The sequence below is a fragment of the Geotrypetes seraphini genome, chromosome 7 (assembly GCF_902459505.1).
Source record: "Geotrypetes seraphini chromosome 7, aGeoSer1.1, whole genome shotgun sequence".
In the NCBI taxonomy this organism is placed as follows: Eukaryota; Metazoa; Chordata; class Amphibia; order Gymnophiona; family Dermophiidae; genus Geotrypetes; species Geotrypetes seraphini.
In genome coordinates, this window is record NC_047090.1 from 186,652,699 (window position 1) to 186,669,831 (window position 17,133).

Sequence of the window (17,133 nt, forward strand, 5' to 3'; positions counted from 1 at the left end):
CCCCCTGGATGTAGGTCTGTCAGTCCATCAGTACAATTTATATTTATGTACTTGTGAGCATGGAGAGATGTGTATAGCAAATCAACAGTGGGTACCACCTTCACTTTGTGAATTTTCCAAATACTTGCTACCTTAGTCTGTTCTTAATCCATCCCAAATGCTGTGGTGAGCTTGGGGAGGTGGATGTCAGTCCACATTGACTTTATTATTTCAAGATTTCTGCCTGGAACTCTTGCCAGAACTTGCTATGCTTCAGAGAGGGTCAACGTGATCCAGAGTTTTTCGGTCAACATGTCCCAAACATCTTGAGAGCGGGAACTGTTAAGATGTATGTCTTGGGCTACAGTGTAGTGATGCTCAAGAACTGATAAGTTGTTACTTGAACACTGTACATCCCAGGCAGTATTGCAAGCCTGCATAGAGCTACTGTAGCTTTGAGGCACTCCTCATAGACAAAAAGATGACTAATTTCTGACCTTGTTGAAACTACTTAACAATTCCTCTCAACCTTGTTTAGTAATGTGTTTCAAAGAGACTCACACGGATATGAACTGATTGGGCTTTATGGGTTGTGATGTCACATGTAGGACAAGGTTCACGATACAGCTCTGAATGTAGCTGAGAAATTCTGGAGCAGTTAGTTAGAACTTCAGTTAAGACCGCTTAAGAGCAACTTTTCATTGCTCTTAAGGGTAGGTGGTGGTGGGTGGAAGGTTCCAGTCTGTATTTAGGCAGAGCGGCCATACCTATTCAGGTTGTAGAAGGCAGGATGTTCCTTTCCTATGTTTTCCTTCCACAGGGTCTGTAATCCATTGCTCTCAGGACAAGGGAGGCAACGCAGTTATCATGGGTGACTTTAATTATCCGGGGATGGACTGGAACCTAGGCACCTCTGAAAGTAGTAGGGAGACCAAGTTCCTGGATGGTGTAGGCGATTGCTTCCTGGAACAACTTGTCAAGGAGAATACGAGAGGAAACACAATTCTGGAAGTAGAAGTAGAGGGGACGCTGGGAACCAGTGATTACAATATGATCCACTTCGACCTGGACACAGGGGCAAAACATCAATCCAGAATGACGGGCACGGCACTGAACTTCCAAAAAGGGAATTACAAAGGGATGAGACTCATGGTGGGGAAGAAGATTAAGAAGAGGATAAGCACTGTAAAGACGTTAGAACAAGCATGGTCCCTTTTTAAGGACACAGTCAGCGAGCCGCAAAATCTATATATACCGCGTATCAGCAAGGGATCCAAGAGGAAAAAGAACAAGGAACCGGCGTGGCTCACTATGATGGTGAAAGAAGTGGTCAGAGACAAAAAGACTTCGTTTAAGGAATGGAAAAGATCAAAAACTGGAAAAAGCACAAACAGCATCAAAGCAGGTGCCATAAGACAGTAAGAGGAGCCAAAAGAGACTACGAGGAAAAAATAGCCAAGGAGGTGAAAAACTTCAAGCCATTCTTTTGATATATTAAGGGGAAATAACCCGCGAAGGAAGCAGTGGGGCCATTGGATGACCATGGAATAAAGGGAGTGCTAAAGGAGGACAAAGCCATCGCCGACAAACTGAACACATTTTTTGCATCTGTGTTTACCGAAGAGGATATACACAACATACTGGAAGCCGACAGGCTATACGCGGGAAATGAAGATGGGAAACTGACAGGGTTGACAGGCAGTCTAGAAGAGGTATGCAAGCAGATTGATAGGCTTAAAAATGATAAATCCCCTGGACTGGATGGCATCCATCCAAGGGTAATCAAGGAATTGAAAGGGGCTATAGCTGAACTGCTTCAACTAATAGCCAATCTGTCGATCAAATCGGGAAGGATTCCGGAAGACTGGAAGGTGGCGAATGTTACGCCGATCTTCAAGAAAGATTCGAGGGGTGATCCGGGAAACTACAGACCGGTGAGTCTGACCTCGGTACTGGGAAAGATGGTAAAAGTGCTGATAAAGGACCGCATCATTGAGCACCTTGACAGACACGATCTGATGAGGACCAGCCAGCACGGCTTCAGCAAAGGAAGATCTTGCTTGACGATCTTGCTGCACTTCTTCGAGGGAGTAAACAGGCAGATAGACAAAGGTGACCCAGTCGACATTGTATATCTGGATTTTCAAAAGGCGTTCGACAAGGTTCCGCATGAACGACTACTTCGAAAAATTGCGAGCCATGGAATTGAGGGTAAAATACTCACATGGATTAAAAACTGGCTGGCGGATAGGAAACAGAGAGTGGGGGTAAATGGACAATACTCAGACTGGAAAAGCATCACCAGTGGAGTGCCGCAGGGTTCGGTGCTTGGACTCGTGCTCTTCAACATATTTATAAACGATCTGGAAATTGATACGACGAGTGAGGTGATTAAATTTGCAGATGATACTAAGTTATTCAGAGCAGTGAAGATACAGGAAGATTGCAAAGATCTGCAACGTGACATAAACACGCTTGACAAATGGGCCACGACATGGCAAATGAGGTTCAACATGGATAAGTGTAAGGTGATGCATGTCCGTAGCAAAAATCTTATACACAAATACAGGATAACCGGGACGTTACTTGGAGAGACCCCCCAGGAAAGAGACTTGGGAGTGCTGGTCGACAGGTTGATGAAGCCATCCGCGCAATGTGCGGTGGTAGCAAAAAGGGCAAATAGGATGCTTGGAATGATTAAGAAGGGGATCACGAACAGATCGGAGAAGGTTATCATGCCGCTGTACCGTGCTATGGTACGACCTCACATAGAATACTACGTCCAACACTGGTCGCCGTACATGAAGAAGGACACAGTACTACTCGAAAGGGTCCAGAGAAGAGCGACTAAAATGGTTAAGGGGCCGGAGGAGTTGCCGTACAGCAAGAGATTAGAGAAACTGGGCTTCTTCTCCCTTGAAAAGAGGAGATTGACAGGGGACATGATCGAAACATTCAAGATAATGAAGGGAATAGACTTAGTAGATAAAGACAGGTTGTTCACCCTCTCCAAGGTAGAGAGAACGAGAGGGCACTCTCTAAAGTTGAAAGGGGATAGATTCCGTACGAACGTAAGGAAGTTCTTCTTCACCCAGAGAGTGGTGGAGAGCTGGAACGCTCTTCCGGAGTCTGTCATAGGGGAAAACACCCTCCAGGGATTCAAGATAAAGTTAGACAAGTTCCTGCTGAACCAGAACGTACACAGGTAAGGCTAGACTCAGTTAGGGCACTGGTCTTTGACCTAGGGACCGCCGCAGGAGCAGACTGCTGGGCACGATGGACCACTGGTCTGACCCAGCAGCGGCAATTTTTATGTTCGTATGAAAACTTTTATAAAGAGAGCATCAGTGTCATTTTAGTGGCTTCATAGAAGAAATGAGTTTGTTGATGTAAGACATTATCAATAGCAGCACTGGGAAAACGTCTCCTGCACATTATGCCTTATATAATGTGTGTTCTTATTTCTATTCGGTAGTACTCCTTGAAGTTCAATTTATGAACCCAGAATCTGAAGTATTTTAGATGAGTGAAATGCTAACTTGGACTTTGCTCTGGTGCAGGAGTATTGAAGTTTAAATCTCTTGACCAGTAAGGCTCAAGAGCACAGCAGAGGTGATGCATTGAAGCTCCTAGTAGGAAGAGACGTTGACTGTCACTAAAGGAGTTGGCAAACGAGCAAAAGTTTAAAATTTGGGCATGAATGAGACTTTTCCTCCACCAACACAGTACCAAACTTGCACTGGTTAGCTGTTTGAGATGTGGGTTTACAGTGGGCAATAAAGAGGAAAAAAGGATAAGACACCAAAATGTAACCAAGGCTAAAAGATGCTGGGAACAAATATGTGGAGAGTGATGAGGAGAAAGCAAATGTGCTAAACAAATACTTCTGTTCTGTGTTCACAGAAGAAAATCCTGGAGAAGGACCAAGATTGTCTGGCAAAGTTACACGAGAAAATGGAGTAGATTCTGCGCTGTTCACGGAGGAGGAAGTTTATGAGCAACTTGAAAAACTGAAGGTGGACAAAGCGATGGGACCAGACGGGATCCATCCCAGGATACTAAGGGAGCTCAGAGAGGTTCTGGCGAGTCCTATTAAAGACTTGTTCAACAAATCTCTGGAGACGGGAGTGATTCCTGGGGATTGGAGGAGAGCGGATGTGGTCCCTATTCATAAAAGTGGTCACAGGGATGAAGCAGGAAACTACAGGCCGGTGAGCCTCACTTCAGTTGTTGGAAAAATAATGGAAGTGTTGCTGAAAGAAAGGATAGTGTACTTCCTTGAATCTAATGGGTTACAGGATCAGAGGCAACATGGCTTTACAAAAGGTAAATCGTGCCAAACGAACCTGATTGAATTTTTTGATTGGGTGACCAGAGAGCTGGATCGAGGACATATGCTAGATGTAATTTACTTGGATTTCAGCAAAGCCTTTGATACAGTTCCTCATAGGAGGCTGTTGAACAAACTTGAAGGGCTGAAGTTAGGACCCAAAGTGGTGAACTGGGTCAGAAACTGGCTGTCGGACAGACGCCAGAGGGTGGTGGTTAATGGAAGTCGCTCGAAGGAAGGAAAGGTGACTAGTGGAGTCCCTCAGGGTTCGGTGCTGGGGCCAATCCTGTTCAATATGTATGTGAGTGACATTGCTGAAGGGTTAGAAGGAAAAGTGTGCCTTTTTGCAGATGATACCAAGATTTGTAACAGAGTAGACACCGAAGAGGGAGTGGAGAATATGAAAAAGGATCTGCAAAAGTTAGAGGAATGGTCTAATGCCTGGCAACTAAAATTCAATGCAAAGAAATGCAGAGTAATGCATTTGGGGATTAATAATAGGAAGGAACCGTATATGCTGGGAGGAGAGAAGCTGATATGCACGGACGGGGAGAGGGACCTTGGGGTGATAGTGTCCGAAGATCTAAAGGCGAAAAAACAGTGTGACAAGGCAGTGGCTGCTGCCAGAAGGATGCTGGGCTGTATAAAGAGAGGCGTGGTCAGTAGAAGGAAGAAGGTATTGATGCCCCTGTACAGGTCATTGGTGAGGCCCCACTTGGAGTATTGTGTTCAGTTTTGGAGACCGTATCTGGCGAAAGACGTAAGAAGACTTGAGGCGGTCCAGAGGAGGGCGACGAAAATGATAGGAGGCTTGCGTCAGAAGACGTATGAGGAGAGACTGGAAGCCCTGAATATGTATACCCTAGTGGAAAGGAGAGACAGGGGAGATATGATTCAGACATTCAAATACTTAAAGGGTATTAACGTAGAACAAAATCTTTTCCAGAGAAAGGAAAATGGTAAAACCAGAGGACATAATTTGAGGTTGAGGGGTGGTAGATTCAGGGGCAATATTAGGAAATTCTACTTTACGGAGAGGGTGGTGGATGCCTGGAATGCGCTCCCGAGAGAGGTGGTGGAGAGTAAAACTGTGACTGAGTTCAAAGAAGCGTGGAATGAACACAGAAGATTTAGAATCAGAAAATAATATTAAAGATTGAACTAGGCCAGTTACTGGGCAGACTTGTACGGTCTGTGTCTGTGTATGGCCGTTTGGTGGAGGATGGGCTGGGGAGGGCTTCAATGGCTGGGAGGGTGTAGATGGGCTGGAGTAAGTCTTAACAGAGATTTTGGCAGTTGGAACCCAAGCACAGTACCGGGTAGATCTTTGGATTCTTGCTCAGAAATAGCTAAGAAGAAAAATTAAAATAAAATAAAATAAAAATTTTTAAATTGAATCAGGTTGGGCAGACTGGATGGACCATTCGGGTCTTTATCTGCCGTCATCTACTATGTTACTAAGTAAGGGAAAGGATCTTGTTCAGACAGTACCATTGTCTTGGTCAGTGGCGTAGCCAGACAGCCAATTTTGGGTGGGCCTGAACCCAAAGTGTTTCCCTCCTTTCCCACTCCCCTAGCCTGTGCAGCAGTCTCTCTTTCCCTCCCTTCTCCCACCCATTCCCCAGCTCGTGCAGCCTCTTCCCAACCACCTCCAGTCCATACAGTATTTTCAGGTCACCGCAAACACATCAGAAGGAAGACTTTCGAGTCAGCTGTCGGCAGCATGTAGGAACCGCTGCCGGCAGCTTGTGGCTGCTGGATGGGTGGGCAGACTTGAGCCCAAATTAGTCAATCTAATATCCTCATATCCTAGAAGTTACTAACTATAAAATCATTTTTACCACTGATTTTGTTTGTTTTTATGTTTTGTTTTTAGTGCTCAGAAAAGGCTGCTCACTCAGCAGCAAAGGCTTATTTTTCACAGCAATGGGACAAACACTCCTTCTTAATCATTGCACTAATACATTTGAAAACAGTACATTCAAAAGATAATTCCTTCTGTTTGTACTTATCTTCTGTTTTTCTGTTCCAAACTGAAGCAATCCTCTTATCCTCTGCGATGATTTTCAGGGTGAAACACAATTTTTCAATATATTCCTAACTCCGCACCTTATCAAGCGATTTCCCAACTGGGATCCTGGTTTCGCCATCCTGCCTTCCTCAGGGGATAACTTTGTAGGACTCCTCTTGCCCTCCTTCACAGTGACCTACAAGTGACAAGAGGAGTCCCACAAAGTTAACCCCTGAGGAAGGCAGTGTGGCGAAACTGGGATCCCGGTTGGGAAATGGGAAATCGCTTGATGGGATGATGAGCTAGGACTATATTGAAAAATTGTATTTCACCCTGAAAATCATTGCAGAGGATAAGAGAATTGCTTCAGTTTGGAACAGAAAAACAGAAGGAATTAAATATAAGCATTAATTAAAATAAGCACTTGTGCTGAGAGAACAGCCTTTTCTGAGCACTACTGTAAAAACAAAATAATAAAATAAACTAATTTACTAAGGGGGTAATAATCAAAAAAAAAAGTCTAAAAAAGTGTCCTAAATGGCTACTTGGACGATCAAAAAGCCTGATCGTCCAAGTACCCATAACCAAAGCTGGTTTTAGATGTATCTAAAACCAGCTTAGGCCTTTCCCCTGCCTCTAAATGCACAGAGAGAAAAGAGGTGTGTTTAGAGGAGGGAAAAGGATGGGCGGTGGGCGGGAGGTGGGCCGACCTATACCTAGGCGTACAACAGTTAAAGGTTGCCTAGTCGGCACTTAGACCTATTTCACTTAGACGAAATAAAACCAGGTCTAAGTGCCGAAAAAGGGGCCACTGAGCTGATGGCCGCTGACGCCATCAGTTCAGCGGCCCGGCAACCTAACCATCGCGGCAGGAGAGATGCCTCATCTCCCCCTACCGCGATGCCATCACTCTTCTACCCGAACTGCCGCAACCCGATTCGGGGGTCGCCTGGGCCAGGAGGGCTTGGGCTCCCTCCTGGCCCGAACGAGTCGGGGGTGCCGCGGTTAGCCGGAGCAAGAGGGCTTAAGCTCCCTCTTGTCCCAATGTTGTCGGGAAGGGGGAGGGTCGCGGGTTGACATGGCAGGAGGGCTTGGGCACCCTCCTGCCTGGATGGTTGTGTGTGTGGGGGAGGGGGATTCTGTAACCGGTGTTGTTTTTGACAGACACCGGTTACAGAATCCAGCTTTTAGGCAAAGGACTGGCTCCTCCTTCGCCTAAAAGCCCTTCTATTGGACTTTTGGGGCTTAGGCGTTTTTTTGTTTCATTATGGCTGAAAAGTGTAGACGTGGTGTAGGTTTACTTTTAGACGTAGTGGTGATTAGACGTTTAGGCAGAGGAAGGCCATAATCAAAACAAGGACGTTTGGTTTGGTTATGGACACTTTCCCTGCTTCTGGGTTGAACGTTTAAGGACTTAGGCCAAAAGGGGACTTAGACGCTTTTTTTGATTATGCCCCTCCACGCTTCTAACGCCACCATTCAGCTGGCGTTAGTTCTAGCCGTGTAGCACGGGTTTAGCACGCACGGCAATACTGCGAGCGCTAAAACACTTATCACAGCTTTGTAAAAGGAGCCCTAAATTTGTGGTAAAGAATGATTTTTATAGTTAGTAACTTCTAGGATATTCGATATATGAAAGACCTGGAAATATAAAAATATAGATCTCCTCTGTAGTTAAAAAGTGAACCCAAATTAGTCAGGCCAGGCCCGCTCTGCTCTTGATTTTCCAAAGTGCCTTAATTAGATTTGGTGTGCCCAGTTCGCAGATACAGTGCTCCCCCGAGATTCACGGGGGTTCTGTTCCAGGAACCCCTGCGAATCTCGAAAAACCACGAATATGGTTTTTCATGGGGGAGCCTGAAGAGGGCAGCGGGAGAGCAGCCAGAGCGCCGCGAGTGCAGGAAATCACTCGCGGTACGCTCTGACCACCTCTTCCTTCACAAAGTCGGGCCTTATCCAATCAGGAGCTGCGCGTCAAAGCAGCTCCTGATTGGATAAGGCCCAACGTAGTGCAGGAAGAGGCGGTCAGAGCTTACCGGGAGTGATTTCCTGTGCTCGCGTCGCTCCAGCTGCTCTCTCCTGTCTCTTCCACTGCCCTCTCCTTGTCGGCGGTTTGCAGTCCTAAAATATCGCAAATGACCGGGACCGTGAACCGCCAACCGCGAACAACCGGGGGAACACTGTACACCAGGGGTGCCCACACTTTTTGGGCTTGCGAGCTACTTTTAAAATGACCAAGTCAAAATGATCTACCAACAATAAAATTTTAAAAAAACACAACGCACACTGTACGCATAGAAAATGTTAATTATCATTCCTATTCCAGGGTTTTTCAAAGAGGTCAAAGCAGATGACTCTATGCACTATCACCTCAGTAACAACCATACAAAAATAGACAAATATACCCCCCTCCCTTTTTACTAAACCACGATAGCAGTTTTTAGAGCGCAGGGAGCTGTGCTGAATGCCCAGCGCTGCTCTCGACGCTCATAGGCTCCCTGCGCTAAAAAACTCTATTGCGGTTTAGTAAAAGGGGACCTTAGTGTAAAATATAGACAGCAGATATAAATTGAGACACATTTCGATCACTAAATTTAAAATAAAATCATTTTTCCTACCTTGTCTGGTGATTTCATGAGTCTCTGGTTGCACTTTCTTCTTCTGACTGTGCATCCAGTCTTTCTTCCCTTCTTTCAGCCTGTATGCTTCCTCTCCTCCACACCTCATTCCCTCCCCCAACTTTTCCTTCCTCTCTCCCTGCCCTTTCTTTCTCTCTGCCTCCCTTTCCTTTTTTTCTGTTTCTCTTCTTTCCTTTGTCTCCCTGCCTGCCCTTTTTCTTTCTTTCTTTCTCCCTGCCCTCCCCCAAGCCACTGCCATCGGGGACCCAAACTGCCATCGGGGACCAGGACCCAAACCGCCACCAATAACAGGCCCGAAAGCCGACGCCAATAACACGCCCAAAAGCCGACGCCGCCCCAACCTCTCCCTGCTTCGGCCGACCAGCATCGCGAGGAACTGTTGGGGGAAATGCTGCCGGGTCCTGCCTTCGCGGAAACAGAAAGTAGGCAGGACCCGGCAGCAAGAAGAGGAAATGCTTCACTGACCTGTCTCCCGCCTTAGCCCGTAGCGAACGCTTGCTTCAGGGCTCTCAACATGTGCGTGCCGGCTTCCCTTCTCCCCCCCTCCCCCTCCCCGGGCATAACTTCCGGTTTCGGAGGGAAGAGAAGAGAAGCCTGCACGCACACGTTAGAGCCCGGAGCATAAGTTCGCTAGGGGCTGAAATCGTAGATCAGGACGGCAACACGAGTGCGATCGACTCGAGTTGCCTTCCTGAGCTACTGGTCGATCGCGATCGACGCGTTGGGCACCCCTGCTGTACACCATTCCAGAGACTCTCCATTCTCATTAAGTCTAGCCAAAAAAATTTGATTAATTTCTTTTCTGAAGTTAATAATGTAATAGATGTTGCCTATTTGGATTTCAATAAAGCCAAGCCAGACAGTCTTGAAGTTAGAAGCGAAGCTGTAAACTGGGTGAGGAGTTGGTTAAGTAATGGACAACACAGAGTGTGCTGGTCTACTCTGCTAAAGGGGACGTGACGTGGGGTACCAGAAGGCTCACTATGAGGCCTAATCCTCTTTAGTGTTTTTATAAGTGACAGTGACCAGAGAGGCTAAATAAGATGATGCTTTTATATAGTTTGAAAACTGGTCAGGGGTTTGCCAACTCTACTTTAATCCAAGGAAATGCTAGTTTTTCAACTCCCTAAACATCTAGCTCTTCAATTTCTGTACCACAAATGCCTGATTTAGCAGAGGAACCACAAGGAGCAAGGCGATAAACACAGCAAATGTAAAACCAAGGGTAAACTTATTATATCCAGCGTCTAGTAGCTCAAACAAGCGGACTCGACACAGCTGTGCTTCGGCATAGAGATACCTCCATTAGGGGTCAAGTCTCTCAGGACCAATTAGTCACAAACACAACTAGTGATAAGGTCAAAACATAAAACCACAGACAAATATGACCAGACCTTATCACTAGTTATATTTGTGAGTAATTGGTCCTGAGAGATTTGACCTCTGATGCAAGCATTTCTATGCTCAAACATGGCTGTGTCAGTTCCTCTTGTTATTGCCATTAGCCGCTGGGTATAATAAACTTACCCTTGGCTCAACATTTGCGGTTCTTGTGGCTTCTTATGTAAGACTGACTTGTCCTTCTTCATTTCTCAGCCATCTCCAGAGACCTCAAGGTAGCCATCTTGGATAAAGTAATGTGATTGTGTTAGTCCTATTAAAGGTTAATAAATAGAAATGTTCAAAGAGAAAGAAAAAAATGATATCTTTATTGGACTAACAATACATTTTTTTAGTAGCTTAAGTTAATCCAATAAAAAGATATCGTCATCTTTTTATTTTTTCTTTTGTTTTATATATGTTTATGAACATCAAGGTAGCCAGTCAGTGTAACAAAACAGTTGGGAAAGCTATAGGCAGAAGTAAGCAATATTACCTCTGTTCAGGTGAGTTCCTTTTTTAAGAATTGTCTTCAGTACTGGAGACCATATATAAGAATGACATTGACAAAGGAAGGTCACTGAAATGTGCATGAACTACACCACTGAGAGGTGGGGGAGGGAGGTACAATACAAACATTCAAATAACCAGAAGGCTTCAGTGTTGTAGCGAAAGGCAGTGTCTTCCGTAGAATGAAAAGTTCAAGGAGGAGGAGTCACGTTGGATGTGAAGCTGGAAAGGAATGTAGGGAAATGTTTTCACTGAGAGGGTGGTGGACACCTGGGCCAGACTTTCAACTCAAGTCATAGAGTAAACCAGTAGCAGAATGCAAGCAGAAGGAAGAGTAGACCAACATAGGAGTCTCTGTTCAAAAAGATTTGGGCAGTTCTAAGTTCTGTCTGGTGAGAAAGTCAACATTACTGATTTATTGGGATTTATTAACTCATCCAAGGCGGTGTACAACAAGTACAATTTTGTTAATAATAATCATTTATTCTTATATACCGCCAGATCACGAATGGTTCTAGGCGGTTCACAGCAGATAAGGCTGAACATCCAGCGAATATACAGTTCAAAAAGATACATCAATTTCTAGAATGTACACAATACATGTTGTATTTAAAAAGCATTAGGAAGCTTGGGCTACAAATTTGTCAAATAGTTGTGTCTTTAATAGTTTTCTTAAAAAAATAATAGGATGAGACTCCTGGCATGATTTTGCCAAACCAGGCGTTCATTTTGGCTGCCTGGAAAGAGAGAGTTCTCTCGAGAGATCTCTTCAAACGATATGATTTGACAGTAGGATATGAGAATAACTGGACTCTATGGGGGAGGGGGGGGGGTTATTGGAGTGATTTAAAGAGAAATGGGGAACAAGGTAACCTGGGGACATACCGAAGATTGATTTGAAGCAAATACATGCAAATTTGAATAAAACTCTAGCCTCAATCAGTAACCATATAATTTTTGGTAATAAGGAGTAACATGCTCCCATTTTTTCAGACCGAAAATCAATCTGACAACAGTGTTTTGAACCACTCTTAGTTTTTTGAAAATTTCCTTATAGGCGCCCAGGTAGATTATATTACAATAATCAAGGATACTCAGTATCGATGATTGAACTAACAAACAAAAGGAAGCTGTATCCAAATAGACTTGGAAACAGGCAAATTGGAACCTAATAATAGGAATTACATGATACAGTGTCAGAAATATACACAATTACAATACTGTAGACTGCATCATACTGTATAACCTGTGGCATAGTGAGGGTGGGAAGCGCACCCCCCCTTCCCCATGCCCCTTCAAATTCCCCGGTGCGAGCAGCATCTCCAACTTGCTGCCCGCGGCCTCGGCTCTCCTTCTGATGTCACTTCCTGGTTCTGCAACCAGGAAGTGACATCAGAGAAAGAGCCAGGGCCAGTGCAACCAGCAGGTTGGAGCTTTTGCTCACGCTGTCAAAGAGCTAGAGGTATGGGAGGAAGTGAAGGTATACACATGGCAGGGAAGGAGCGGGAGGAGGAGGGGTGCGGGCGCCCTCACCCCTTACTACGCCAAAGCAAAATATAAATGTCAGCGCCCAAACATTTTTTCATTTTAATTCCATCGTGGCTTTATTTGCTGCTAACAAGAAAGAAAACATTCTGAACCAAGTTGTATACTAATATATTTAATAAAATATGCCATTACATTACAATGTACTTGTTAACCGCAATAGCAAAAGTTCTATGCGGTTTACAAAAAATTATTAATTATAACATATTACATAGAAAGAATGGATTAATTAGTCAGATATTTAAGGAAAAAATAGGTTTTCAACTTCTTCCTAAAATGTATGTAAGAATCAGCGGAAAACAGCACCAAATTAAATTCCTTTTCCTGAGAAGCTGCGTTGAATGCTAGGACATGATTGAGGAATTTCTTACTTTTACGGGAGGGAAATTGAACAAAGTCTGTGTTTTTCTACTATTGTTATGTGTAGCTATAATGAAGTTATCAATCAGGTAAATTAGGGTTGAGCCATAAAGAACCTTATAACAAAAACAGCCCATCTTGAACAAAATCCCAGCCTCCAAAGGCAACCAATGAAGTTCATAATAAAACGGAGTTACACGATCATGTTTTTTTTAGTCTGTAAATCAGTCTAACTGCTGTATTTTGAATTAATGATAGTCTTGATAGCTCTTTCTTAGTGACTGATAAGTAAACGATATTACAGTAGTCAAGGAGACTCAGTAAAAGTGATTGAACCAGTAGCTTATAAGCAGAAAATTTAAAGTATGGTCAAATTGTTCGCACTCTCCATAAAGTAAAATAGCTTTTACGTACTACGGCTTCTATCTGACTTTTCATCGTGAGATGCACCCATTCCCCTTCCCTCCCTGCCCTACCAGGCTATGCAGCCAGTCCCTCTCCCTGCCAGGCTCTGTATCCTGTCCCCCCTCTGGTGGTCTAGTGGTAGGACAAGACAGAGTACAGGGTAGGTCTAAGAGGTAGACAGTTCCAGCCCACCCCCACCCCTCTGGTGTCTTTAAATTCTGGTGGTCCAGCGGTGTATCGGCAGAAGCGAGCTTTCCGCGCTCCTGCCCCTCCCTTGCTGCCTCCTCATATCTTGCGACCAGCAGCACACGAGACAAGAGCGAATTCAGGTGAAAGTTTTCCACAGTGCCCAAAGGAATATGCCCTAGGTGCAAGCCTTGCCCATACTGCTGGCTGTGGAAGATGTACGCAGACGCAGAGGTCCGTGCTGTCTCCCAATATTGTCTGTATGATGTATTGCGGAAGGTTGTAGCCATACCCTACTGTTTGCTATCTAGGCAAAGCCTAGATATGAGAATGCACCTCTAAATCTGACATCCCTGTAGATTAAAATAAAAGCCACCGAGTGGGGAAGGCTGTCCAGTTGATCCAATTATTTGCTAAACCATTCTATACAGTTTCTTGTCTTGCCTACTGGAGACATGTTCAGATACTGTAAATCAGTGGTCTCAAACTCGCGGCCCGGGAGCCACATGCGGCCTGCCAGGTCCTATTTTGAGGCCCTCGGTATGTTTCTCATAATCACAAAAGTAGAATAAAACAGTTTCTCGATCATATGTCTCTAGCTATAAATGACAATATTATTATTAAGACTTAACCAAAAGGAAAGAGTTTTACCTCATGCAAAGTTGTCATTTCTTTAATAAGACATTAACTATTTTTTCTGAGGCCCTCCAAGTACCGACAAATCCAAAATGTGGCCCTGCAAAGGGTTGGAGTTTGAGACCACTGCTGTAAATGTAGCTGAATATTCAGCAGAACATACCTAGATAAATACACCACTGAATGTATCTTCACACCTTCAGGATAGTCATTTTTCCAACCAGAGTTATTCAGATAACTGTAGACTGTCAGTGCAGAATATCAGCGCTAACCAGCTGAAGTTGACCCACCCCTGGAGATGCCTCCAGCATCACCTTTCTACCTGGTTGATTTGTCCCCACAAAATTGAGTTGGTGAATGTGGAAAAAGTTTAAACCGCCGGGGTTTGATTAGCTCCTGATGCTAACTGCACAAATCCTTTCTATATTACATTACATTACATTACATTACATTACGGATTTCTATTCCGCCTGTGCCTTGCGGTTCTAGGCGGATTACAATATAGAAATTATCTGGGCAGTTCCAGTAGAATTACATTTCAGGATAAAGGTAAGTTACAGGAACAGTTAGGGATAATGGTACTTCAATTTCACAGAAGATAATACATATCACAGAAGATAATACATATCACAGAAGATAATACATATCACAGAAGGTAATACATATCACAGAAGATAATACATATCACAGAAGATAATACATATCACAGAAGGTAATACATATAACAGAAGATAATACATATCACAGAAGATAATACATATCACAGAAGATAATACATATCACAGAAGATAATACATATCACAGAAGGTAATACATATAACAGAAGATAATACATATCACAGAAGATAATACATATCACAGAAGATAATACATATCACAGAAGGTAATACATATCACAGAAGATAATACATATCACAGAAGATAATACATATCACAGAAGATAATACATATCACAGAAGATAATACATATCACAGAAGGTAATACATATAACAGAAGATAATACATATCACAGAAGATAATACATATCACAGAAGGTAATACATATCACAGAAGATAATACATATCACAGAAGATAATACATATCACAGAAGATAATACATATCACAGAAGGTAATACATATCACAGAAGATAATACATATCACAGAAGGTAATACATATCACAGAAGATAATACATATCACAGAAGATAATACATATCACAGAAGATAATACATGTCAACTGAATCAAGTTAAATCGGGTGTAGTGTAAAAGAGTTACAGTACATTCTGGATCACAGACAAAGAGATACTAAAGGTGGGTGTTTCCAAAGGCGTTGATTGGGGACTCATTGGGTGGAAGTTAGAGTGATGGGAGATATTTTTTGAACAGTAGTGTTTTTATTTCTCAATGCAGTATATTCTCTCCTACAAACTAATTATAACCCCCAAGTGCGAGTCTATCTTATTCTACAGGTTTATAGACTGTTGATTTCAACCTGGAAAGCTACTAATCTCTCCTTCTTTGCTCCTTTCTCTAGCATCACCAAAAACACAGGTCCCTGTGGGATTCGATGCACTCGGAGATAGCTCTCTCAGTGTGACCGTCAATGGGACAAAGTCTTGAAGAGCTAGAGCTTGGGCTTTGCTGAGATGTTTGGTGCTTTAAGAAAACAAAGAGTTAGGACTGCAGCTCGGGAAAGTGTGGTGCCAAATATATAGATGGGCACAACAGTCCCATCACAGTTACTTCTCAGTGATAGACTTATATAGCCTGAAGACATGGTATATATTTGGTGTATCTGTTGAAGGACTTTGCGGCTCAAAACTGAATGGTGGTCAATAAGCATTTGCTTGGATGCCTTGACCAAAGCACTGATAGGCATCTAGGTATCCCTACAGAACTCCTTGTGCTAACGCCTCGTCATCCAAGTGAGGACCAGTCTATGCTTCATGTGTACCCTGTTCTAACCTCAGGTGCTGTGCTAATACCTTTAATCCCACCCCTCTTCAGTGACTTGTCACACATCCCGCATCTGTTTCATGAGCCAGCCTGAAAGGATTCAAGGATTTATCTGCAGTCAGGAAGTCACTCTAATCTTTGCACAATGTTTGGGTTGCCTGTATGTGCCAGTTCCATGATTTTCCATAGTCTTCAGTGACGTGAAAATGGAATGCAGTGGTCACGAGGCGTGCTTTCCCAAGTTAATGCCATTAGACAATCGTGGTGCACCTTCCAAAGTGTTGCAGTAGGGTTGTGGGTTTTGTTGGAAATTTGGGTGCTCTGGATTACTTTTCAGGAGCTAAATATGCAGGAGGTTCCAGAAGAGTGCAGAAGAAATGGAAGTTACACTCTGCTCCCATTACAGAGTCTGTTTTCATCTTTTTATGAACTGGATATAAGAAAAACTACCTTTAGCCACCAGAAAGAGCAGGAACTCATAAAGCAACCCCAGACAGGCAGTATCTCCAATTGCAATTACAAATTTTAATCAAAATGCAGCCCTAAAAAATTGAAAAATAAAAAGTAACAAAAAAATAAGGAATACAAATTGGCAAGTTACAAATTAAAGAATCTAAAACAGCATGCAGAATACCTATAAACAGCCTTAGCGTTTTCACGGTCTGCTTCAGAAAATTCTGTATTGTATATCTAAAGAAAGGTGCCTGTGCTTCAGCTGTTGGTTAACATAAGAACATAAGAATAGCCTCACTGGGTCAGACCAATGGTCCATCAAGCCCAGTAGCCCATTCTCATGGTGGTCAATCCAGGTCCCTAATACCTGGCCAAAACCCAAGGTGTAGCAATATTCTATGCTACCGATAACAGGGCAAGAAGTGACTTCTCCCGTGTCTTTCTCAGAAACAGACTAGGGACTTTTCCTCCAGGTCTTTGTCTACACTTCCGCTCTTACCACATCTTCTGGCAACGCATTCCAGAGCTTAACTATTCTCTGAGTGAAAAAAAATTTCCCTGTAACTTCATCGAGTGTCTCCTAGTCTTTGTCATTTTTGACGGAGTAAAAAATTGATCCACTTGTACCCGTTCTACTCCACTCAGGATTTTGTAGACTTCAATCCTATCTCCCCTCAGCCGTCTCTTTTCCAAGCTGAAGACCCCTAACCGTTTTAGTCTTTCCTCAAATGAGAGAAGTTCCATGCCCTTTATCAGCAG

The 17,133-nt window shown here is 43.6% G+C and overlaps 1 protein-coding gene across 3 annotated transcripts in view; it reads left to right on the forward strand.

The window, feature by feature from the left end:
* CEP128 (centrosomal protein 128) overlaps nucleotides 1-16,909 on the forward strand; it is a 532,978-nt gene extending 516,069 nt beyond the window's left edge. For all 3 annotated transcript variants that reach the window (XM_033953417.1, XM_033953420.1, XM_033953419.1), the window contains one exon: nucleotides 15,500-16,909. In XM_033953417.1, coding sequence (XP_033809308.1) covers nucleotides 15,500-15,585 — 86 coding nt within the window. In that variant the 3' untranslated portion in view covers nucleotides 15,586-16,909. The remainder of the gene's footprint in view (nucleotides 1-15,499) is intronic.
* Nucleotides 16,910-17,133: the final 224 nt, after the last annotated feature.